The sequence below is a fragment of the Acomys russatus genome, chromosome 11, assembly GCF_903995435.1.
Source record: "Acomys russatus chromosome 11, mAcoRus1.1, whole genome shotgun sequence".
NCBI lineage: Eukaryota > Metazoa > Chordata > Mammalia > Rodentia > Muridae > Acomys > Acomys russatus.
Genome location: NC_067147.1, coordinates 29666544 through 29687285, shown reverse-complemented (window position 1 = coordinate 29687285; position 20742 = coordinate 29666544). Strand labels below are relative to the sequence as shown.

Sequence of the window (20742 nt, the reverse complement as noted above, 5' to 3'; positions counted from 1 at the left end):
GCATTAACTGATTGCTGTTGAGTAGGTGAAGTTCTTAGTAAGAACATAAAAGTGTTAGTTCCACCAGGGCCTGTCCTCCTGCTACTAGATAATTGACACAGCCTGTTTGAGAGAAACTTAGAAAAGTTTATGTCTCTTTCACTTTCCCAACACTGTAAATGTTTGACAAATGGGGACAGAAGACAGGATAAATTTACTTGTATCTTTGCTTTTGCTTTGTTGGGGCGAGCTGTGATGGTTGCTTTCAGTGAACCAGTATCAAACTCTGACCACCCAGGCCAGTTAGCAGTCTATAAGCCTGTTTGTGTACTCCATCAGGGAAACTGAAGTCATCCAACATGGTGATGACATGTGCAGACACTGAATCCAGTTGTGCGCCTTAGAGGTTGTGTAGTAGTGGGCAAGTCCTTCACCTTCAGTCTTTCTTACATTCTTCTTGCTGTTGAAAATGGTACTAGAATGTTACAATGATAATTCTGGAGATCAAATTCTACTCTTCTGTTCTTCATATAAACAGACTAAGCAGTTAGTCACTACTTTTGGAAAACCTGTATTCCTTATTAAATGTGATCATTGGGTGCTTTTTGAGGTTTTTTTGGCTTATTTTTGACAGATTTTCCTGAATTCTGGGAACTAAACAAAGCCCATCTCTCCTTGTCTTTGCAGATTACTCTGTGCTAGAGCTCCTACAGCTAGCCAGGCTTGTGTCAGACCTGTAGATGAGTTAGTGGTGAGATCCCATCACATAGTGTCTAAGTTTGCCTGCTGCCCAGGCACACATGCCTTTCTAAACCCTCCTTGTGCCAGGCACTTTTGGGTACCTTAACTCCACAGAGTCTTTTCCTGAGTTTTCCTCCCGGGGTTTTGTGGTTGATTGTATGAGCAAAAACCATATTTTGTTCCAGTCTGTGATGGGTTATTTTGTCTGGCTTACAGCACCTCCCAACTCCCCATCCCCTGCTCCCACAGTGCGACCTTTTTTCTATCCAGAGAGGGTTCTAAGTTAGGGGAAATAGATGACTGGGTACCTTTTACTAGCTTTCAGGTAGCTACAGATTAAAATAGACCAGCAGTGGTCTGTAAGGTCTCCTGTGCTATTTCTAAGATCTGGGCCCAGGATCCCATATTGAGAGCAAAGGCTGCTGTTTACTTAGGGCAACTGCCAGTCAGGGCAAGGGTGATGAGGAGGAACAGTAAAATTCTCACAATGCTCTCCTGTTTTTATACTGTCATCTTTCCTTCCTCCCTATCCCATAGTCAGTTCTTACATCCTTCAAGTTTCTCTCTGTGGTTTGCCCTGACAATATTTGTGTGTGTGTTGGGGGGTGGGATTGCATCACTGCATGCATGTGGCGGTCAGAGGACACCTTGCAGCAATCAGTCCTCCCTACCCTGTGGACTCCAGAAGTCAAAACCCAACCCATCAAGTGTTAAGTGCTTGTGAGCTATCATGTAGCTACTGGGAATCATGACCAGGTCCTCTGCAAGAGTAACAAAAGCTCCTAACCACTGAGCCACCTTGCCAGCCTGTTTGTTTTTGACAAGACTGCACTGTACTATTCAGGTTGATGTCCAACTCTCAAGCTCTGGTCACCCTACTGTCCTGTCCTTTGGAGTGCTGTGCTGCCTTTTGATTGATAAAAGACATTTTAATTCAGTTCTGCTATTGACCTCTCATGATCTTGTGAATTTTCCTTACATCATTAATATATTTTCTTCCATTGTTTCTTTTACTGTTATTTATATAGTATATTAAGAAATTGTTAGCCGGGCATGGTGGCGCACACCTTTAATCCCAGCACTCGGGAGGCAGAGGCAGGTGGATCACTGTGAGTTCGAGGCCAGTCTGGTCTACAAAGTGAGTCCAGGACAGCCAAAGCAACACAGAGAAACCCTGTCTCGAAAAACTAAAAAAAAAAAAAAAAAAAAAAAAAAAAAAGAGAGAAAGAAAGAAATTGTTTTCCCCCCATAAGATAAAGATTGGTCTCTATTTTCCTACATGCTCTATTAGTTGATTTTCCTCCATTTACTGAAAAGAGCATGTGTTCCTAGGTCACCTTGGTGTGATCAGGTGCCCATAATGTACAGTTCTCTGCTTGAGGTAGCTCTTCTCTTCTTTTGCTCTGTGTCAGTGGTATCACATCTTCAATCACTAAGTTTACTTTTAAGGCTGAACAGTCTGTGTTTTGCTAAGTGTCACAGCTTTTTTGTGTATGTTCAGTTTACTTCTTTGAGTTCATCTGGGGTACCTCACCACCCCTAGAGTAAAGCTATAATATAACTTAACGCACAGTTTAGGTTAGCTTTTAGCATTTTAAATTGAAGACAACATAACTAACCAGCTCCTGCTAAGGAAAATGCAGCTCAGGAAAATTCTTAGAGGAGTCATGAGTGCCTGTACAGTGAGTAGAGCACATGAGAAAAGACGTTGGTATAAGAAGTAGTAAAAGCCAATGGTAATCCTACCCTCCTTGATTTTAGCCTCAGTCCTAGTGGGGCATAGAGACCTGTGACCCAGTGATGCTTGCTCTGTTCACAGTTGCCTATGCCCGACTCCCTTCTCTTTTCTCTCCCTTTCCTTTCCTCTCCCTCCTTCCCTTCCCCTCGTGTGTGTGTGTGTGTGTTTGTTTGTTTGTATTGCATGTGTATGTGCAGGTGTGTGTATTATGAGTGCATATATGGAAGCCAGAGGTTAATATTCCACCTTCTTTGGCTTTTTTTGTTGTTGTTGTTTGGTTTTTGGTTTGTTTTTGTTTTTTTGAGACAGGGTCTCTCTGTGTAGTCTTGGCTGTCCTAGATTTGCTTTGTAGACCAGGCTGGCCTCAAACTCACAGCAATCCGCCTGCCTCTGCCTCCGCCTCCCAAGTGTTGGGATTAAGGCATGTGCTACCATGCCCGGCTTTGTTTTTGTTTTTTGAGATAGAGTATCTCACTGACTCTGAACTGGAGCTTGCCGTTTTGGCTGCACTTGTCATTCTGTCTCTGCATTCCCATTGCTGAGTCTACAAGCTCATCCCACCATGCCTGAGTTTTATATGGGCTATGGGGGGAGGGGGCCCATTCTCATGTGTAGGTAACAGGAACATTACCCACTGAGTCATCTATCTCCAGTACGTTATTCTTGTTCCTGGTGTATGGTATGCATTTAAAAAATATTTGCGACAGATGCTCGCATGTGCACACACAAGCATACACACTCACACTCAAATACTTACATACTTCTTAGATGCCATGTAGCTGAGAGCTTCCTTTTGCCTTGGATGCTACAAACCTAAGCTAATTTCCCCCAAGCCTTATTGAACTATAATGGACAAATAGAAAGTAAATGTCATAGTCATTTCAGAGTATTTCCTTGCTGTTTCTGTCTTTCTCCCTCCTTCCCTCTTTTCTTCCTTTCACCACCTCCACCCCACTTTTTTTTTTTAATCAGAACCTCACTGTAACCTTGGCTAGCCTGGGACTTGCTGTGTAGACCATGCTGACCCTAAACACAGACATCTTATTTTTACAGGCTCTTTGTCATTGTGCCCCTCCCCCCTCCCCACACACACACCAGGTGAGAGGAATCTCACCACCGTAGCCCTTACTGCTGGTCACGTAGAGCACCATCTGTCTCTGCCTCTCAGGTGCTTGTATTAAAGGCTATGCCACCACATCTGGACTCTAGTTCTTTAAAGTTGTGTTTTCTTTAGTGTGTGCCAGAGGACAGTTTGGGGTAGTTGCTTCTGTCCTGCTATGTGGGTTCAGGGAGTTGAACTCTGATCATCAGGCTTTGTGGCAAATGCCTTTACCCTAACCTCCCCTTCCTGCCCCCCAGCCATCCTGTCAACAGGCTGTTTCCATTTCTTGTACGTATCATCTTGAATCTTTTAGGAAATAAATGCTACTTGTTCAGTGATGAGGTAAGTAACATGTCAGTGCCACTAAAGTCTGCTGAGTTTCTCTATCTCTGAATGGAAAGAACATACACATCTCCTGGCATACTAAATGCGTGTGTAAAGTTGACTTGGGGTCAGATCCAAATTCTCTCCAATGCAGTGTAAGTTCATCCTCTGCGACTCTGCTTCTTGGAAAGAAATGTGTTAATAACCTGTCACAGACAGCACATGATTAGTTGTCTGCCCTGTTTTAAAATTCTGTTTTTTAATGCAGATGTGGAATTAGAAGAAGCTATTAGAAGAAGTCTTGAGGAAATGTAATTAAAGGTGTTACCACACAGCATCAAGTGGCCTTGAAGAGACTCAGGAAAATGAATTCTTGACTTTGTTTTCTAAAGGAGACCAGAAATCTACTAGGATAAATGAATCTAAAAATGTGTTTTATTCTTTCCTATGTTCATCTCATATTTGCTTTGTATTTTGTGCTGTTGTGTAAAAATAAATGGAAGGAACAGAATACATGCCAATGGAAACATAAATCATAATAATGAGTATCACGTTTTTTTCCAGCTAACTTAGAATTCATGCATTAGGTTAAAATCATTTTTTAAAAGGGAAAACATGTGTAAAGCTCTTGACTGTTGAATGTTTTCCCTATAGCATTACATCTTTAGTTTATTTGTACTGTACAAATGACTCTTTTATTTTTTTAGGAATGAAAATGAATATAAATAAAAGGTGCCATTAACTCAGTTTTTTTTTCTAGAAGTTCTGTTATGTGAGCCTAATGTATAATACACCTTTGAGATGATTGTTTATGATAACTGGAAGAGGGTAATGGAAACTAATCATAGAAACAGACTAAAGTCATCAAGGTTCTGTGTGCTATCTGCAGTTGTATGCTTGCTCTGAATAGAGTTGCACATTGCTACAATAAAAACATCTTTAAAACAACTAAAATTAAACTTTCTATCCTCTTCAGCCTTTTGTATGACTTGGAATATCAAACTATATACATAGGATTCAACTTATTTAATATTAGTCCTTTTATGTATTCATGCAAACATTTTTAATTGTTTTCTATTTTTTGGAAATATACTTTTCAAGAAATAATGTTGAAAGTCTAGTTTACTCAAAAATAATCCTTAACTTTTTTTTCTTTTTGTTTTTTCTGTGTAGCCCTGGGTGTCCTGGATTTACTCTGTAGACCAGGCTGGCCTCAAATTCACAGAGATCCACCTGCCTCTGCCTCCCTGAATGCTGGGGTTACAGGCGTGCACTCCAAGATTGGCTAATCCTTAACTTTGAAAAAGTTCAGTTTTATGTGGACTGTCTTTATTTTAGTTATTCATTGAGTTACATCTGACATGACATGTTTAGTTCTTAAAGGTTGAAGCTCCATTGTGAGTAAAAACCTTACATCAGTGGAAGAATAAGCATCTGATATTATCTAGGTATTTATCTTTCATGTTATTTGTGCAGAAGTGTTGTAGACAATTTTTTTTTTTTGCCCTTGACAATTTTTAAGGTGTAATTTGTCAATATTAAAAATATTTCTACAGCTGGACCTACCTGCAACTCCAGCATTCAGAAGGTCTGAGGCAGGAGGATTATCCTATGGTGAGGACCTGCCTCAAAACAAGAAAACAGATTTCTCAATTAGAAGCTTTTATTTTCGGTTAAGACCCAAAGATATGGCTTGAATTTTGTCCTTTCTCTGCAACACTGGTAGTTCAGTATGAAATAGAATTTCTGGCCTTTTTGATTCATACTAGAAGTCTTTTTTTTTTTTTTAATGTCACTTTTTGAGGTGCATATATATATGTTGGTGGTAAAGTCCTTGCCTAGGATACTTGAGGGCAGAGCTTCAATCCCAGGTGCTGCTTTAAAAGCAATGCTGCTCTCCGCCTGCATGCTTCAGTTTGTCCGTCCGCTTCCTTTTTTTCCAGAATATCTTACTATGTTCCTTGGGCTGTTTTGGAGGAGCTAGATGGCCTCCAACTATCACTGTCCTCACAGCTTTCTGAGAATGGGGCCTCCAGGGGTTTGCCACCATCCTGAGCTCTACTTAGATTTTTTAAATAGATATTATAACTTGAGATTTTGTTATTCATATTGCAAATTTAACCAGACTGGTTTATTTTTATTCTTTTGTGTTGTTGTTGTTTTGTTCTTTTGGAAGACAAAAGTATTTCATTTGTTGTTTATAATGGCTAAAAGAAAAGATTCAAACAATATAATTTCCATAACTTCTTTGTGTTCACATCTTTTTAAAAAATATTTATCTTTTTTTACTTATTCAATTTACATCCTGGTGGTAGCCCCATCCCTCCTCACCTACATGCTCAGTCTTAGTCCTGTTTATGTTAAATTGTCAAGCAAGGCTATACAGGGTAATCCTTACACTTGATCTTAAACACATTTCCAGGAGCTTGCTAAATAGCAAGAAGGGCAACTGTGACAGTAGCTAGGCAGATGTGGATCAAGAACCACTCACATTAAAAAAAGAAAGATTGATTTATCATGTATACAATGTTTTGCCTGCATGTATTCCCAGTAGAAGGCACCACATCTCATTATAGATGGTTGTGAACCACCATGTGGTTGCTCGGAATTGAACTCAGAACCTCTGGAAGAGCAGTCAGTACTCTTAACCTCTGAGCCATCTCTCCAGCCCTTGTATTTTTTATTTTATGTGCATTGTTGTTTTGCCTGCATGTATGTCTGTGTGAGAGTGTCAGATCAGCTGTGAGCTGTGATGTATTTGCTGGGATTTGAACCTGCGTCCTCCAGAAGAGCAGTCAGTGCTCTTCACCACTGAGCCATCTCTCCAGCCCCCACTGACTAATTCTACTCACTAAATGACTTAAAATATAAAATTGCTTCATAACTTCAATTTAGACAGCAATCATTAATAACAATTATAGATTATTATCAAGTATTTTTAATATTGATAACTTTTAAAAATTCCATCACTAATTCATTTGTTCACAAACTATTGTGTATCTACCAAGTGTCAGTAACTGCTTGAAGTACATGATATGTGACAATGATCATAAGTGCTTCTGTCCCGCTACTGCTCAGACATGCAGAGTGGCTATGTGGATCGTATTAGGTAATAAGCAAGCACATTACTTATTAGGGACAATGAGGTAAATGAAGAAGGGGAGGAACTAGGCTTACCTGCAGTACTGGGGACCATAAAATCTGGTGCAGTGCACTTTTGAGCCAGCATCTTGCTGTGTAGCTTAGGTTAGCCTCCAATTTGCGGTCCTCTTGCCTCAGCCTTCTGTTTGCTGCTTACAGATGTGCACTCACTGTGCTCAGCTCAGATGGTGTTCTTAACAACATTCAGAGGACAGTTCACTGATAAGTGAACTTAAACAAAAATTTGAAGAAGGTGAAGGAATGCGCCATGCAAAAAACATGCAAGATGGTCCCTGACTTGTGGTTTGGTTTATAATTTTGCAAAAATCCGCACACACTCGAGAGAAATGGTGCTTGCTTTGTTTGCTCTGTGATAAGCCACTGCAGGTTTTGGCAGGTTTATGTCAGTCTTGTGTGTGTGAATGCTGTATTGAGGGCACACGGGGAAGGGAGCATAGGTGCACAGGGAGCAGACGGGGCTCTGCAGTCATCCAGGTGAAGATGACCAGGTGATGGTGAGATTGGACAAGTCATGGTGTATTCTCATGGTAGAACTGGGACTTAGTAATAGATCTAGGATAGGACAGAGAAAGCATCCAGGTGATTGTAGTCTAGGTGCCTGAGAATTATCAAACCTGTAACACAACACAGTGGGTACCGGTCTTACTGATTAAAAAGCACAGCCAAGATGAAGACGAGAAAAGGTTTGCAGCCGGGGGGGGGGGGGGGGGGCGCTGGAGAGATGGTTCAGATGTTAAGAGCTCCTCTGCTGTCTGTTCTTCCAGAGGTCCTGAGTTCAATTCCCAGCAACCACATAGTGGCTCATAACCATCTATAATGAGATCTGGTGCTCTCTCCTGGTGTGCAGGCATACATGTAGGCAGAACATTGTATATGTAAATCTTTTTAAAAAAATAATTTGCAATCTGTACCAGGCAAGAGGGGGGCGGTGTTAATTCAGGGAGCCTAAACGTGCTCATATAGGAGCCAGGCCATCCTTCCTAAGCACGCTCAGTTTAAGGTCATAATTTACAAAGTAAAGAGTAGATGCATTTCCCCCATTATTAATCACTTTATAGACTGATCAAAGCCTCCTCCCAGTCCCACCCTCACTCCCTCTCCCCATTTCCCCTTCTCAGAGAAGGGGAGGTCCCCTCCCCATGGGTACCAACCCACCAAGGCACATCATGTTGCAGCAGGGCTAAGTGCATCCTCTCCCACTGAGGCCAAATAAGGCAGCCCAGCCAGCTACTGGGGAAAGGATCCAAATGCAGGCAACAGAGTCAGAGACAGTCCCTGCTCCCATTGTTAGGGGACCCAGATGATGACCAAGTTACAAATGTGTAGGGGTCTAGGTTTAGCCCATGCGTGCTCTTTGGTTGATGGTTCAGTCTCTGGGCCCCCATGGGCCCAGGTTAGTTTATGGTGTAGGTCTCCTTGTGGAATAGAAACATTGTGAGGCAGGAGCATAAACGTAGCAGATTAAAGTAGTCCGGCAATGCCTCTGTGCATGCTCAACTTGTGACACAACATTAAAGTGTTTAATTGGGTTTAGTTACAGAGGGTCTGAGTCCATGATGGCTGCAGACATCTCAAACCCAAGCAGGCCAGGTGGTGTTGACGCACCTTTAATCCCAGCACTCAGGAGGCACTGGCAGGTGGATCTCTGAGTTTGAGACCAGCCTGGTCTACAGAGTGAGTTCCAGAACAGTCTAGGCTACACAGAAAAACTCAAAAAACCAAAATAGAAATAAAACCAAGCAGGAGGCAGACACTAGGAATAGTTTGAGTCTTTTGAAACCTGCCCACAATGATACGCTTCCTCCAGCAAGGCCACACCTAAGACCACCACATCTATCTTGTTTCGTTGCTAACCAAGAACATAGAGGCAGATGCTGTACCGCAGAGCTAGGTCTGCAGCCCAGCCCACCCCACCCCACTGTTTTGTGCTGTTGTTTTGTTTTTAAACTAAGACAGGTGCTTGCATGCTCAGTTTAAGGTCATAATTTACAAAGTAAAGAGTAGATGCATTTTCCCCAGCCTAGCCTTCCTTAAATTCACTCTGACCCAAGTAACATAATCCAATAAGAGCTGGCATTACACTTGAGACCTGCCCAAGCTTAGACTTTGAAGAAAATGTTCAAATTTGTGTGGTGAACGACAGTGTTTAATGAAGCCAGATAACCCACTGTTCACTAGTATTTAAAATGGTTAGACTAGAAGCCAGTCGTACTTAAGGGTCTAGTTGTCTAATGGCTTTGAGTTCTGAGCAAAAGCTGTAAATGAACTTGTTTCCCATTTTCTGTACCCTGTGCGTTTAGAGGACAACGCATCTTTACATAGATACAGCTTTGTATTTCAGCCCTACTCCATCCCTTACTGACCTCTACAGCTTCTGATATAGGAGCCTGTTAAATATTATTCACAGAGGATTTAAATAAGTTGAGCGTGAAAGTAATAATCCTTTCACTGGGAAGGCTAGACAGAATCACCGCACTTGGCTTCTCCTTATTTGGAGCACCGCGTTGTCCAGGCTTTTCCAGAACACTCCAGAGCCCGCCTGGTAACCCGACTGGTCCGACTAGCAAAGACTGCCCCTAGGCATACTGAATTGTTTTCTCCAAAGGAGCCCTCTTCTCCCCACATCACCGGCTGCACTGATTCAGTCCTTGCTGTGAATCGTGGGTGCTGGGAGAATTAGCAGTAGCCGGTGCTGGACAGGCGGCGGGCGCCAGGGCTAGGGTCCCCCACCCGCGTGCAGGCGGCTGCGCCCGCGCTTGCCCTTGTTTGGCCGCGCGGCCTCCGGGGGGTGGGGGTGGGGGCGGTGCCGTCCGCGTCAGCGGCGCCCGCGGTGACGGTGACGTGCGGCCCGCGCCACTGCTGCCCGCGGACGCGCGCGGACCCCCTGTGCTCATGGCCCAAGCGAAGATCAGCGCCAAGGCCCACGAGGGCCGCTTCTGCCGCTCTTCGTCCATGGCGGACCGCTCCAGCCGCCTGCTGGAGAGCCTGGACCAGCTGGAGCTCAGGTGAGGGCGCCCGGGCGTGGGGCGTGGGGCGTGGGGCGCGGGGCACGCTTAAGGTGGGCTCTCCTCCCCCGCCTGGGTGAGCGCGGCCTGCAGAACTTCCAGGACCTTCTGCGTGCTCCCCGCTGCCTTTAACTTTCTTGGTTCCAGTAATGCTACTGGGAAGGGTGGCTTGGGGCGGGGGGAGGGGGGGACGGGACGGGGAGGCGGCAGTTTGCTGCGTGCCCCCAGCCCATTGTAATAAGTTTCTTTGCCCCAAACCATTTGATGGCAACACAAGAGTCAGAAGGAGATCCAGAGCTGCCCCTCTCGCTGCCAGCGAGAATTAGACTCACGGAGGGGCAGTGGAAGGGCCGAAGTTGGATACGGTCCTTCATTCTCCTAACCACGTGCAATGCCCTCCGCAGCCTCTCGGTATTTGTTGTGCATTTAGAAGACACTGGTGACACCTTGGAAGTGCCAGGTCACAGGCCTGAAAACAGGAAAGGCAGGAGCCACACACTGCCTGCCTAAGATTCACAGGTACTAGCAAATGCTGCGAATTATTTGTTGCCTCTAACACTGTGAGACCTTATGTATCTGACGGAGACGCTAAAGTCCCCAGAGTTGTGCAAGTTTTGTGCAAATTTTGATTGTGCGCAGGTGTTCGATGAAAATCTTAGCAAGACATCCCAAGTCTCCTGAAACTGCGAACACCGTGTTCCCTACTTTTCTCCAGGGTCAGCATAAGCAAAAGAGTATGAGCCAAAGAGCCTTGTGTGCGTCTGCCTCCCTCCATTCATCCACCAAACACGCAGAAGTGTGTTTGCTCAGAAAAATGCAAGCAGTATTTGTCACAAGTGAGACAGTATTGTTACTATTAAGAGAACAAATAGAAGGTGAGAAAATTTTCACAGCCGCCTGAGTAGCGACTAGAGAAACTGGAACCCTCTGAGACCTCTGGGACGTCTGAGGAGAAGGGACTGCTTCCCTCCGTGAAGTAGGCTCTGAACTTTGGCAGGATAGATTGAACTGCTCAGATTTTTGCCCCATGAAAGGGTTCAGGAAGTCGGTATACTTCTTCAAGCTGAGTCATTATCCCGAAACCTGAATTAACCCCTCGGTGTGCTCGGTGCTCCCTGCCCTCCTGGAGGCCTTTTGAAAGTCTGGGGTTTATTCTAACATCTGATTAATGTAAAAGGAATTCTGACTACTGCACAGAAGGGACTGAATTGTTACTTAATTAACAGTTGTGCTGCCGGAGACTCCGTTTAATGGCCTTTATCAGTAACTACAGATTTCTGTAAGTTTTGTATCTCCCTGAAAAATGTAATGCACACTCAACAACTAAGGTGTGAAGGAATAGAGCGAGGTGCAGAGCTGCCTGAAGGTCTGGGGGGCTCTTCTCAGAAGCCACCTGGACAGTGCCACAAAGCACTATTGAAAGTTAGACTTTTAAAATGTAGATACATGAAAGAGGTGGTATTGAAAAGTTGGTGGGATTTCCCTGTCCTAGCTTCCTTAGTATGTGTTCATCTGTGAGTAAAGCAGCAAGTGCAGGGGTAAAACAAAACACTGCTCTGCAGCTGGTTCACATGTTTCACTCGATTGTATGGATTCACTTGTCCCTCGTGCATCTGAAACCACACCCAAGGCTTTATGTCCAGAGTGTGAACCGACCTCTGGGATGTCCGAAATACTTTAAAATGTCCAGCACTGTTTTACAAACTGTTAAGAAAGGATTGCCATTTTCTTCTAATAGCGTATAACATAAACTAAACTATCTTACATTAAAAAACAAACAAAAACAAAAAGCCTGCATTCCCTCTTCTTTGGTGCTTCCTCTTAAGAGATAATCCTGTCCTTTCTTAACATGTCATTCTATGGGGATTCTATGGGGATTCTGCACTTGCCATGGTTAGATACCTTAGTTATTATTACTTCTTAGTGGTTATCCTAGTCTACAAATAATGCATGTTAGCATCAATCTGTATTCTAGGCCTTGTGGCTCTTTAGGAGTTACCATTATCTGTATGCTACAGATGAAAAATTGAAGCTCAGATATATACAACATGCCTCAAGTTGCAGTCTAGAGTGGTGGACTTCACATATGATCATATGATCACAGGAAGACTGGGCGCTCAGATCCACACCACGTGTCCTAGTGTTGAACATCACCTTTCAAACAGTCCTGTTGACATATGAATGAATATGATTTTACTAAAAGAGAAGAAAATCAATTTAACACTTAGTTCAGTAAATATGCGAAGTATTGAGTAGCTTCTAGAAGCTGTGAGTGATAAAGAAGCTGTTCAGCCTGGCATGGTGCTGCTCGCCCTTAATCCCAGCACCCCAGGAGGCAGAGGCAGGTCGATCCCTGTGAGTTCAAGGCCAGCCTGGTCTACAAAGCGAGTTCCAGGACAGCCAAGGCTACACAGACAAACCCTGCTTTTAAAATAAAAAAATTTTTTAAATAAAATAAAAGTTTTTCAAGGGTTTTGGAGCTAGGCAGAGGAGGAAGGAAGGTAGGATTCGGAGACGGGCTGTTCATGCATCATTTCCCAAAACTGATGGACAGTGATTAGCACTTTCCCAGTTCACTCAGCCAGCGAGGGGCCAGGGAAACGAGTCGTTCCCTTGCTTAAGGTTCCTGCTAGGATGCGCCAGTGTTCCAGGACTCACAAAGCAAGTTTATTTTGCAGTAACAGTCTGTAATTTAAAAGAACACTTTTCATGTACACTGTGCTTTGAGTCTCATAAAACCCTTGAGAGAGAAGTGTGTTATTATCTTTGGGCAATGAGAGCGCTGGACTGTATTTCTAGGGTTTTTGTCTGGCATGTTCAAAGCCTTAGGCTTGATTTCCAGCTTCAGAAAGCCAAAATGGTGGTGCATGCCTGTAACCAAAGCCTAGAGACAAGAGGATCACAAGTTCAAAGTCATCCTGGGCTACATAGTGAGTTCTGGGCCAGTAAGCAGTACATGAGACCTGGTTTTGGGGGTTGGGGCGGGGGACTGAGGGACTAGGGGCCTTGTCTTAGGCTAACACTCTGCTGAGTGGTTCTGAACACTAACAGTGAATGAAAGCAACATTTTGGTGACTGGGAAAACTAATTCCTGACAATATTAGCAATTGCAGCAGATGCCAGGGTCTCCACATGCAGCCTGCTCTGTGAGCTTAAGAACATGTTTTAGAAAAAGTCCTTTTCACATAAACCCACCGAGAGGAGCATTTGCCGTTTCCCTGTTTATGAAAGCACACGTTTTTATTGTTAACAAATGAGCTCGTGTTCATGAAAGTAAGTATAGAATAACCGCAGTGAAACCAGTGCACGCTGACATCATGCGTATTGGTTGACTCATGCTGAATTCCTCAGCTGTAGTCACCATGTTAAACTCTGCTCCTGCTTTGTTCGGCCGCAGCTGGGGTCTCTTTATCATTGGTGTCTCAGGTGAGGAAATTTCAGCGAAGTCAGCCATAGCTCCTCACACAGCAAGTGGGTAGTGGCTCCCAGAGTTTTCAGCTTTGTAAACTGCTGTTTAGGGACAGCTGCTGGCACCCGATGCTCTCCTTCTCCTTCCATTTTAGAGCCTTCCACCACCGCGGCAGGCTCATGAGATGCTTGAGTGCTGGGGACCAGGTGAGGATGCTCCAGTTTTCTTTTTCTTCTTCTTTTTTTTTGAGACAGGGTTTCTATGTCAGGGTGCTCCAGTTTTATTCTTACGAAAATTCTTACTACACTGTCTTTGCCAAACCCTTCTTAGGGTGATGTGAAGTTTTCTAGAAGCTCTTCCACCCAGTCAGCTGTGTTGTGGGGAATGTGTTCTTTCCCAATTTGGACATGTAATTAATTTTTCCTTGGACCCCAGTCCACACAGAACTGCCCCTTGCCAACAAGAGAAAAGTTGTCACAGGGATTTATTAAGATTGTGTGTTTATATATGTCTATCCCAGCATCTTAAGAAATGAAGAGAAAGGGAGGCAGGCAGTATTCACTTAAGGCTCAGTCACTAATCTCAACCCAGTGGGATAGCCACATAGACCAAGTCCTGGGAGTTGAGTTAAAGTAGAGCAATATTGTTGCAAATGTAATTTAAGCAAGCTAGACAATGAAGCATCCTGGCTTCCTGTACATGAAGGCCTGGTTTTTATCCCCAGTACTGATGACCCAGGAGGACCAAAGGTTCAAGTATGCTCCAAGTCAGCCTGGGATACATGGGGTCCTGTCTCAAAAACAAGGGAGTGGGGGAGGGGAGGCTGGCTGTAAAACAAAAGAACAGTGCTGCCCTGGCTAGCTTTAAAGTAAACTTGGAAAGAGGGACTCTCAATCAAGCTGTAGGCAAGAAAGCCTTCAGAGCTGCGGTTCTCAGCCTTCCTAATGCTGCCACCATGTAAGACAGTTCCTCATGTTGTGGCGACCCCCAACAATAGAACTGTAATTTTGCTACTGTTGTGAATTCTAATGCAAATACCTGTTTTTTTGTTTTTTGTTTTTTTGTTTTTTGTTTTTTTCTGTTGGGTGACCCAAGAAAGGGTTGTTTGATCCCCAAAGGGGTCATGACCCAGAGGTTGAGAACAGTTGCCTCAGGGCTTTTAGTGATTCAGGTGGAAGAAGCCATCCCACTGAGGATGGTGCCATGCCTAGGCTGCCAGTCCTGGCTTCTATATGATAGCAGTAGGCAGTAGCAACACTCTTGTGGCCTCTGTTTCAGCTCCTGCCTCCAGGTTTCTACCCTGTTTGAGTACCCAGTCTGTGTCAGGAAGAATGTTTTACAAAGCAAGAATACCAAATGAAAGGCCCATGATAAATACATAAATATAGATAGATATGTATATTGCTCTGGCATCTTCTATTATGTAAAAGGAACTCTTAAAAAGAAAGCCCCCCCCACCCCCCAATCAGTCTCTCTTTCTCTACTGGAGAGCAAACTCAAGGCTTTACAAATCTAAGCACATTCTATCTGGCAAAGCTACATCCCAATCTCAAAATAGCGTTTTTAAATACACAGATAAAAGGTGTTTTTTCCCCTAGGATGTTTCCTTTTTAATCTGTTTTATTAACTCCACAAACTTACTGCCATAACTGATTACTGTAAACGAACCCTTTTTAGAACAGCATTCAAGTGCTGGAACATAATCTGGTCTTTCAGCATCTGTGCATCGTTTCTCTAAACACTGGAGTCATAATTAGAGTTTCTAATTATAAACATTTCACATTAGTGCCAGCTGGGCCTCTTTCATACCTACCGAGTGCATTTATCTGTCAGAGGACACTGCCTTAGAACAATGGCGCTAGAAGAAGCCTTCCCCCATCCCCCACCCCCGCACTTTAATGTTGTTTGTTTTCAGCCAGATTTGTACATATAGTTCTTGCCTGTTTTTACTGGCTCTTAGAGACATGCAATATGTCACACCTAATAGCTACATGCTATTTTGGGGTTTGACAGGTGGGGGACATGCGGATAGGATGAGAATGGGAAGACATGGGGTTGAGGAGTGCTAATAAAAGGTTGGTGAAATTGTCCTCTCCCTGGCCGCTTCCACTAGTGATCTGGGTTAGAAGACCTGCCCATGGCCTCATGGTCTGTGGCCATCTGTCACTGTTTCTCTACAAATGCTGAAAACGTGGTCACTGTAATTTGTTAAGAAACGCGTCTCAAGCCAGTAATAATTGACTAGAGAGCCGGGTGTTGTGGTGCACGCCTGTAATCCCAGCACTCAGGGAGGCAGAGGCAGGCGGATCTCTGTGAGTTCAAGGCCAGCTTGATCTACAAAGCGAGTCCAGGACAGCCAAGGCTACACAGAGAAACCCTGCCTCAAAAGTAAACCAAAACCAAACAAAGACTACATAAAGCTGAAGTAAATGAAATTAAATTACATTGTCAAAAAGGATGTCAAATCCCCCCTCCCATTTTAAAAAAGAAATCAAACATACAGTTTATATGAAGGAATAAATGTAAATAAATATCTACATTATCTTTACAGAAGATTTGGGGGGAGGCTGTTCTACCAATTATTGCATGGTGCAAAGCCCATGATTCTGTCAAACAGGTGTGGGTGAAGGCAGCGAGCACGCTGACGGGAGAGGTTTCAAAGGCACACTTCATGTTGTTAACACAGCATTCAGGGTAAAGAATTTTAAGGAAGATGTCTGATTGGTTATTCCCTAATGCCAGAGTGTATTTTAGTGGACTGAAGAACTAAATACCAGCAAGGTAAAACTGCAAGTAGAATAGAATACAGGAAAATATTATGACCAGAATGTGAGAAAAGCAGTTAAAAACCTCAAAAGTATAAGCCACAAGGCAGAGCCACAATAAATTGGGACCTCTTCCTATCATTCGGGAACCAGGGTCAGGAAGGCCAGCCTGTGTTACACTGTGAAACCCTGCCTTGATCTTGAGAGATGGCCCAGTGGTTAAGAGCACTGGCTGCTTCTATGGAGGACCTGGTTTAGTCCCAGCACCCATCATAACCATCTCTACCTCCAGCCCCAGGGGACTCAATGCCCAATTCTGTCCTCCGCTGTCGCATATATAGTGCACTTACGCTCGTGTGGCTGCAACTCTCAGGCTCTTACAATAATCTTTAATAAAGTAAACAAGACATTAATAAAGTAAGGCAAGGCTCTCATATGGGTAGGCCAACATATGCAGGTGTTCTCAGAGGCTTGAGGCTGAAGCAGAGCACAGGGCACCCTGGGTAATTGAGTTAAGAGGGTATCTGTTCAGGGAGGCCTTCCTGAACAAAGCTCCCAGGACACAGTTGTCCTGTCTGGCCAGGAAGGAGGTAATGTCGTGAACATGGAGTTGAGTTGCGGTCTCTGAGTGGCGGAGTGAAGAGAATCAGATGGAGCTACACTTGGCATAGAGTGCAGCACTGACTAGCCGCAGCGGTGGCTCTGAGGAGTAAGCTGGAAAGAGAGACAGAGGCAGGTACAAATTTAAAATGCAGATGTCCAAATACAGATTTTTAAGGAAGAAGTGCACATAGATATACATGGACTTTAACACTGCCTTGTGAAGGAAAGGAAACAGCTCAGCAAACAGAGGAGCCAGAGGGAGTGGCTCATGCTTGCTGCCCACCAGTGAGTCAGGAGGATTGCTGCAAGTTCTAGGCCTGCCTTTGATGAAACAGAAACACCTCTGGAAGCTTTTGTTGTTGTTGTTGTTTCGAGACAGGGTTTCTCTGTAGCCTTGGCTGTCCTGGACTCACTTTGTAGACCAGGCTGGCCTCAGACTCACAGCGATCTACCTGCCTCTGCCTTCCTAAGTGCTGGGATTAAAGGCGTGAGCTACCGTTTGTTTAAAGTTAATGCCTTTTATTTTTTTCTTCCTGAGATCGGGTTTCTCTGTGCTTTCCTGCCTGGCCGGGAATTCACTCTGCAGACAGGGCTGGCCCAAAACTCAGCGAGATTAAAGGCGTGAATCACCTCACCTGGCAACTAAGTAATTTCTTAACTGTCCTTTAAACGTGAGCTGATTGAGATGGCAGCTGAGGAAAATTTATAGGCTGGACACTGTCCCCATAACGGCTGTTTTGTTTTGCCCATTCACACAGGGTTGAAGCTTTGAGAGACGCGGCTACTGCTGTTGAACAAGAGAAAGAAATCCTTCTGGAGATGATCCACAGTATCCAGAACAGCCAGGACATGAGGCAAATTAGTGACGGTGAGTACTGTCCTGGGGCGCCTTACCCAGCGACTCGGCAGGCAGGCAGGTGCTTGCCTGGCTTTGGATAGAGTACAGCTGCCCCTGTCCTGTCCTGTCCTGTCTGGCTGCTGTGGGGGTCACTGTCTCAGGATGCTCCTCACCCCCATACCGGCAAATGCAGGGCCGTGGTCATCGGAGAAGTACAGCAGCCCTGGAAGGAAGGGACCACTGACCGTGGTGGGCCAGAGAGCTGTGCACATAAGCAGCTGAACTCTGAGACCCAAAATGCTTGTCTACCCACAGTGGGTCTCTTCGTCACTGTGGCAAAGGACCAGTGATTGAGGGCATTCTGGACCAGGAAAAGAAAGGAGTTGGCGATGGTTTTGTGTAAATCTCACGGCCACCACAGCTTCCACCACACTGGCAATGGCCTCGCTCAGGGCCAGCCTGCTAGCTGGGGAGCCCACTGGTCTTCCATTATCGCTGCTACTTCTTAGTTGAAAGTGGGTGGAGTGTTCTGAGAGACTGGTACATTCTATACACAGCACAGAGCCTCCACTGCCCTCCCATCTTAAGCCCTAGCCAGCCTCCTAGGTAAACTCTGCTTGCTCTCAACTTGATTTCCTTCCCAGCTCTAGATGCTTCTGCCTTGTGTGGACGTACAGACTCGGGATGCTAGCCGGCCAGTGTGAAGACCCCTAGGGCAAGGCATTCTCTGTAACCCACTTTTGCAGTTATTCTTGTATGCTGTAGTTTGGCTTTTACCTTTGAACAACTCACAGAAGTGCTTGTAGAAAAATAAAGGGGGCCACAAGTGCATGCCGTGGCGCTGCTGACTGGGAGGTTCGCCTCGTACTGACTGGCGTTTTATGTTTAGGAGAGAGAGAAGAATTAAACCTCACTGCAAACCGTCTGATGGGACGAACCCTCACCGTTGAGGTCTCGGTGGAAACAATTCGAAACCCACAGCAGGAGGAATCCTTAAAGCATGCCACGAAGATTATAGACGAGGTGGTCAGCAAGTTCCTGGATGACCTGGGAAACGCCAAGAGCCACCTCATGTCACTCTACAGTGCGTGTTCATCTGAGGTGCCAGCTGGGCCAGTTGACCAAAAATTTCAATCGATAGTAATCGGCTGTGCTCTTGAAGATCAGAAGAAAATCAAGAGACGATTAGAGACCCTGCTGAGGAACATTGACAACTCTGACAAGGCCATTAGACTGTTAGAGCACTCCAAAGGAGCAGGGGCCAAAAACCTGCAGAACGCTGACGGCAAGTTCAACTAGTCTTCAAATCCATCGGCCCTTACAAAAGATGCGAAAAAGAAGAACTACTATTTTAAACAATTAGGGCTGTATGTTAGGCATAACCCCTTACTTGATGCTGACAGTTATTTCAGATGACAAATTATTCCAGTGACGACAGATGCACAAAGTAACACTTAAACCAGAAATATTTCAGTCCCCTACTTTGAAGTTTTGGACAGTATTCCCATCTTAACTGGACTCTAGCACTGTGTATTTAACTTCTGAAGATGCATAGAGTGTGTGGGGAAAAATTTTAAAATGGGCAAAAAGTAACATTGCTTTTTCCTTGACTTCAGCACAGATGCACCTTGCTCACACCAGTGTGAACAGAGCACCCCAACCCCGGGGCAGTGCAATCACACCACAGTGTGAACTCAGTGCCTAGCACCTGGAGCAGTGTACTCACACCACAGTGTGAATGAAGCCTCCCAAACCCTGGGGCAGTGCACTCACACCAGTGTGAATAAAGCCCAGCCCCTGGAGCAGTGTACTCACATCACAGTATGAATGAAGCCTCCCAACCCCTGGGGCAGTGCACTCACACCAGTGTGAATGAAGCCCAGCCCCTAGAGCAGTGTACTCACATCACAGTGTGAATGAAGCCTCCCAACCCCTGGGGCAGTACACTCACACCAGTGTGAATGAAGCCCAGCCCCTCAAACAGTGTACTCACACCACACAGTGTGCCTAGAAGGATACAAGGAAACACATCAGGACTCCACCCTGCATGTTCTCCATCTTTGGGGGCATCTGTTTCTTTATCCATCTCATAACACGTATTTCTAGGTGTGTGGAAGCATGACAAAATGTGAGGGGGCCGCCTTTATGTTACCGCTGAGAAGCTCCGCGCCCACCTGGCCGCAGAGACATTCCTCCAGGGTCACTGCCTTCTCTGTGTCCTGCCTTGAAGTCGCACGTGCAGCGGGAGCACAGTGTGTTTACCCAACCACTCCTCCGTGGACGGTTGGGCGGTTTCAGCTTGTTGCTATGACTACAACACATTTATGTCCATAGAGCTTTATTCTGTTCTTGGTCTTCTTTATATAAAGTTCCATTAATGGGTTCATGGCCTAGAAACATATTTCTAAATTTTTATAAGTTACATCAATTTGTACTCTCTTCAGTAATTAAAAGAATCCATCTCACTGAGCTGTCTAGAATTGGGCATTCTTTTTCAACCATTAGACACAGAGCCCTTCATCTGATCCGTCCCTTGTTTCCTAAGAAGGCTGGCCTATGATCATTTTCCTGTAACAGAATATGTTCTAAAAGTAAGATGAAATGGTGCTGATGGGGCACTAAGTCCGTATCTACTTTGAAATGAACCATTCGGGACTCTGTTTTTATTAGGGTGTAGACATTTTTCTTACCAAAGACAATGATCTATATGGATTGTTACCTCAGCAGAGGCATTATTTAGCTGAGCTTCCTGTACTGAAATGCTACGTTAGTCTCTGTAGTGTGCAGTCCCCACCTGAGGCAAAGATTCCTGCCAGTAGACTTGATGCCTGTCACTAGGCTCCCTGTTAATGGTATTTCCTGTCACCTCACTCATTACCAGCTTCTTAAATGTAAAAAGTACACAAAGTCTCCTTAGGTTCTCAATGTTCTTGGCCCCTCTAATTCCTTTCCATTCTGGGGGGGCGTGTGGGGGGCAGGGGAGAGAGGAGAGAGAGAAGTGATCAACTCTTGTGGAGTTCCATTAAAAAAGTTATCATTATTTTATGTGCCTGTGTGTTTTGCCTAAACATAGGCC

The 20742-nt window shown here is 44.7% G+C and overlaps 2 protein-coding genes across 4 annotated transcripts in view; both read left to right on the top strand.

Moving 5' to 3' along the window:
• The window catches only part of Znf451 (zinc finger protein 451), a 58861-nt gene extending 53908 nt beyond the window's left edge, over positions 1-4953 (top strand). For 2 of the 3 annotated variants that reach the window (XM_051153023.1, XM_051153022.1), the window contains one exon: positions 4153-4953. In XM_051153023.1, the coding sequence (XP_051008980.1) occupies positions 4153-4199 (47 nt within the window). In that variant the 3' untranslated portion in view covers positions 4200-4953. The remainder of the gene's footprint in view (positions 1-4152) is intronic. The other variant, XM_051153021.1, reaches the window with a different exon arrangement.
• A 4928-nt stretch (positions 4954-9881) lies between these two features.
• Positions 9882-19312, top strand: Bag2 (BAG cochaperone 2). The gene is made up of 3 exons (XM_051153020.1): positions 9882-10051; positions 17587-17696; positions 18556-19312. The coding sequence occupies exons 1-3, from the start codon at positions 9939-9941 to the stop codon at positions 18963-18965; spliced, it is 633 nt and encodes a 210-aa protein (XP_051008977.1). The 5' UTR covers positions 9882-9938; the 3' UTR covers positions 18966-19312.
• The last annotated feature ends 1430 nt before the right edge of the window (positions 19313-20742 follow it).

Coding starts and splice junctions, on each gene's coding strand:
- Bag2 (XM_051153020.1), top strand. CDS start 9,939: ATGGCCCAAGCGAAGATCAGCGCCAAGGCCCACGAGGGCCGCTTCTGC. Junction 10,052..17,586: donor CTGGACCAGCTGGAGCTCAG/GTGAGGGCGCCC, acceptor CCATTCACACAG/GGTTGAAGCTTTGAGAGACG. Junction 17,697..18,555: donor CATGAGGCAAATTAGTGACG/GTGAGTACTGTC, acceptor TTTTATGTTTAG/GAGAGAGAGAAGAATTAAAC.